Below are 3,846 nucleotides of genomic sequence, written 5' to 3'. Positions count from 1 at the left end.
TTGACCCCATTATAGAGAAATGCTCTTTCCTGGCCAGAATTCTTGGTTCTTTTGGTTTCTTGCAAGTCATTCAAGGAGGGATAACCATTGCTGAAATACCTAGAATTTATGTATGAACCAGGTCTTCCATTGATTTGATCATAGTTTTATAAACCAAGGTTTCTGGAGTGCTTGGTACACAAAAAAAGCACTTAGGCCCACTGAATATAGGTAACTAGTAATTTCAGTTGGGTTATACAGTTGACAGATGATGTTAAAGAGAAAAAAGTTCCTGAGACCTTCCACATGAAATAGTCATTTTATTAAAGGTACAAATCGTGTTTCCAGAGGCTTTCAAGCCATCAGGTCCCCATCCACATTGGTCCTGTTTGCAGTTACTCTTTAGCATGGAGGCTCTGGTGTCTAATGAAAGCTGACCTACACCTGAAGGCCTTCCCACACTCTACATTGGTGGGGTGTCACACCAGTATGAATTCTCATATGCTAAGGCATGAAGTCTGTTTAAATGCTTTGCTACACATTGCATTTGTAGGGCTTCTCACCAGTGTGAATTCCATCATGTCTAATGAGGGCTGAGCTCTCACTGAGAAATTTCCCACATTCGTATGGCTTCTCCTGAGTGTGGGTTATAAGATTTGTACTTTGGCTGAAGGCCTTCCAACACTCACTGCACTTGTAGGGTTTCTCTCCAGTGTGTGTCCTCTGGTGGTTTGTGAGTTTGGCTCTCTGGCTGAAGGCCTTCCCACAGGTGTTGCATTTGCAACGTTTCTCTCCTGTATGGAGCCTCTGGTGCTGTATAAACGCTGCACAGTAACTGAAGGTCTTCCTACACTCGCTGCACTTGTAGGGGCTTCTCTCCTGTGTGAGTCCTCTGTTGGTTTGTGAGGTTCGCGCTGTGAAGGAAGGCCTTCCCACAGATGTTGCATTTGTAGGGCTTTTCTCCAGTGTGAGTTCGTTGGTGTTTTGTGAGGTTTGCATTCTGGCTGAAGGCTCTTCCACACTTGCTGCACTTGTAGGGTTTCTCTCCAGTTTGAATCCTTTGGTGCTGAATAAGAGATGAGATCTGGCTGAAGGCTTTCCCATATTCATTGCACTCATAGGGCTTCTCCCCAGTGTGGCTTTTTATTTTTTTGAGACTAGAGAGGCTTGTGCTTTAATGACAACTGGGATAAAGGGGAGCAATAGTCATTCCAGAGGCACAGAGTGCAGGCAGCCAGGCCCAGCCTAGCCCAAGCCAGCTGGGCCGAGGATGCTGGCTTCTTGTCCAGGGTCTGGTGTGTGGGAGGCAACTGGAACCCAGAGAATGAGGCCTCTTGGAGAGGGATGACCGACGGCTAGAAGTCCATGGAGCTGTGGGCCAGGTAGTCCTTGCGGCCGATGTTGCTGACCTGTTTGGTCTGCATGGCCTCAAGTTTGGGGCAGTCGGTGATGCGATGGCCCAGGCCCCCACAGAAAGCACAGCCTCGTTCCCCTCCAATCTCCAGCATGGACTCGTCCCCACAGTGCAGCACTTGCAGCACAGGTGGCACCTTCTGCTTGGCCTCCAGCAGCAGGGCTTTGAGGTCCATCAGCACTGACTCATCGCAGGTCTTATTGATGAAGGTGGTGGCGATGCCTGTGTTTCCTGAGCGCCCAGTGCGGCCTATTCTGTGCACGTAGTTCTCAATCTCCTCAGGCATGTCATAATTGATGACGTGCTGGATGGCAGGGAAGTCCAGGCCCTTGGAGGCTACGTCCGTGGCCACTAGAACATCCTTCTCGCCCTCCCGGAATGCCTCGATGGCCTTGGTCCGTTCCTCCTGGTCTTTGCCCCCATGGATGGCCACGGCCTCGACCCCCTTGAGCAGCAGGTACTCATGGATGGCATCCACATCTGCTTTCTTCTCTGCAAAGATGAGCACGGGCGGGGGTGTCTTCTGCAGGCACTCGAGCAGATACACCATCTTGGCCTCCTCCTTCACATATTCCACCTCCTGTATGACATCCAGGCTGGCGGCACCAGCACGCCCCACATTGATGGTGACAGGCTTCACCAGGGCACTCTTGGCAAAGTTCTGTATCTTCTTAGGCATGGTGGCACTGAAGAGTAGGGTCTGTCGCTGGCCCTTGAAGTAGGAGAAGATGGTGCGGATGTCACTCTCGAAACCCATGTCAATCATGCGGTCAGCCTCGTCTAGGGCCAGGTAGCGACAGACGTCTAGGCTGACCATCTTCTTTTGCAGTAGATCCATGAGGCGCCCAGGGGTGGCCACCATCATGTGCACACCATGTCGGATGGCCTCCATCTGCTCTTTGACAGACGTGCCCCCGATGCAAAGCGCGCAGCGCAGGAGTGGCGCGCTGTCCTCCTGCAGCAAGCGGCAATAATACTCCAGGACGCCGTGGGTCTGCCGGGCCAGCTCTCGCGAGGGACAGATAATGAGTCCATAAGGCCCTTCACGCTTGGAGAAAGGTAATCTCTTTTCTTGTTCCAGGCAGAACATGATGACGGGCAAAGTGAACACCAGCGTCTTGCCTGAACCCGTGAAGGCGATGCCTATCATGTCACGGCCGGATAGAATGGTGGGGATACCCTGGACCTGAATAGGCGTTGGGTGGTGGATGCCTTGCTTCTTCAGGCCTCTCAGGATGGCTGCAGGGAATTTCATTTCCTTGAAGCTCTTGATGGGTGGTGGGACTTCATCTCCTTCCACCAGGATGTGGTATTTTGTCCGTACACGTTCATGCCGCTGTTCAGACATACTCAGGACGTAACGGGGAGGTGTCCAACTGGTTTTGATTGCATCCTCATATGTGATTCCCTTGGCCATCTCCTTCACTGACATCAAGGCTCTGCCCTCAGCCACACTCTCCAGGATCTTCTGCTCTTCCTTCAGCTGCTTTTCCTTGGCAGATTCCTTGCGGGCTTCAGCCTTCTCTTTGAGGTGCTGGTGTTGATCCAGGAGGCTGACATGGGACTGAGGGCCCAGAGGGATGTCGTCCTCATCTCCCCGATGGTCACTGCCACTGTCCTGCTGCTCCTCCTCCACAGCTCCCTTGCAGCTTCTCTGGAGCAGCTTCTGGAGCAGCAGCTGTCGGCGCTGTCGCAATGGCATGTAGGGCACATAGTCCTCGTCGTCCTCTTCCTCCGCCTCGGAACGGCTTCCGGAGGCAGTCTCCTCTTCGGTATGAGCCCGCTTCCGTTCCGGTTCCGAATCCTCCATCCTTTTCTGCACGCATCCAGTGTGGCTCCTCTGATGCTGTGAAAGGGAAGAGCAGTAACCTAAGGCTTTGCCACAGTCATTACATGTGTACGGTTTTGCTCTGTGAGACACAATTATGTCTGAATTCCTCCTGAGGCTCTTCATTTGTATTTCACGTTTATGGAGTCTCACTTCTTTAGGAACTCTCTGTTGTGGAGAAAGGACTGGTCGCAGATGGAAGCTCTTCCCCTGTCCACAGGTCCTATGATCTGATTCCCCGGGGGGTATCTCTACCCTTGTGTTTTGCAATGATTCTTCAGATAGTCTTCTAGTCTGAAAAAGAATGAGAGAGGCAATTTAAAATAAGTTCCTTTGGTAGAAGAAGAGAGAATACTGAAATACAAAAGGCTGGAGGAGTTTGGCTGAACACGAATGCAAACAGGTTTGATGCTTCACTTCTTTTCACCCAGAACCTTAGTGGTTTCTGTTTCTGTTCTAAACCATGAATAATGACCAAGATGGCTTCTCAGGGACATTAGCTCACATTAGCCTCCCCTTTCTTTTTTTTTAAATAAATTTAACAATATTATTTTATTACAAACCTGTCCTTGTGTTCCAGAATCAATGGCTACTTAATACACAAATCAATGCACTCAGAAAATCG

At 50.7% G+C, this 3,846-nt stretch overlaps 1 protein-coding gene across 1 annotated transcript; it reads right to left on the bottom strand.

Moving 5' to 3' along the window:
* Window positions 1–1,152: 1,152 nt before the first annotated feature.
* LOC307110970 (putative ATP-dependent RNA helicase DDX41) lies at window positions 1,153–3,472 on the bottom strand. The gene has a single exon (XM_079790603.1). The coding sequence runs from the start codon at window positions 3,345–3,347 to the stop codon at window positions 1,335–1,337; it is 2,013 nt and encodes a 670-aa protein (XP_079646729.1). The 5' UTR covers window positions 3,348–3,472; the 3' UTR covers window positions 1,153–1,334.
* Between the last annotated feature and the right edge of the window lie 374 nt (window positions 3,473–3,846).

Source organism: Cnephaeus nilssonii, assembly GCF_951640355.1.
Source record: "Cnephaeus nilssonii genome assembly, chromosome: 14".
NCBI classification, from domain to species: Eukaryota; Metazoa; Chordata; class Mammalia; order Chiroptera; family Vespertilionidae; genus Cnephaeus; species Cnephaeus nilssonii.
Note: the sequence above shows the minus strand (reverse complement) of the source record. Positions and strands in the feature narration are given on the sequence as shown.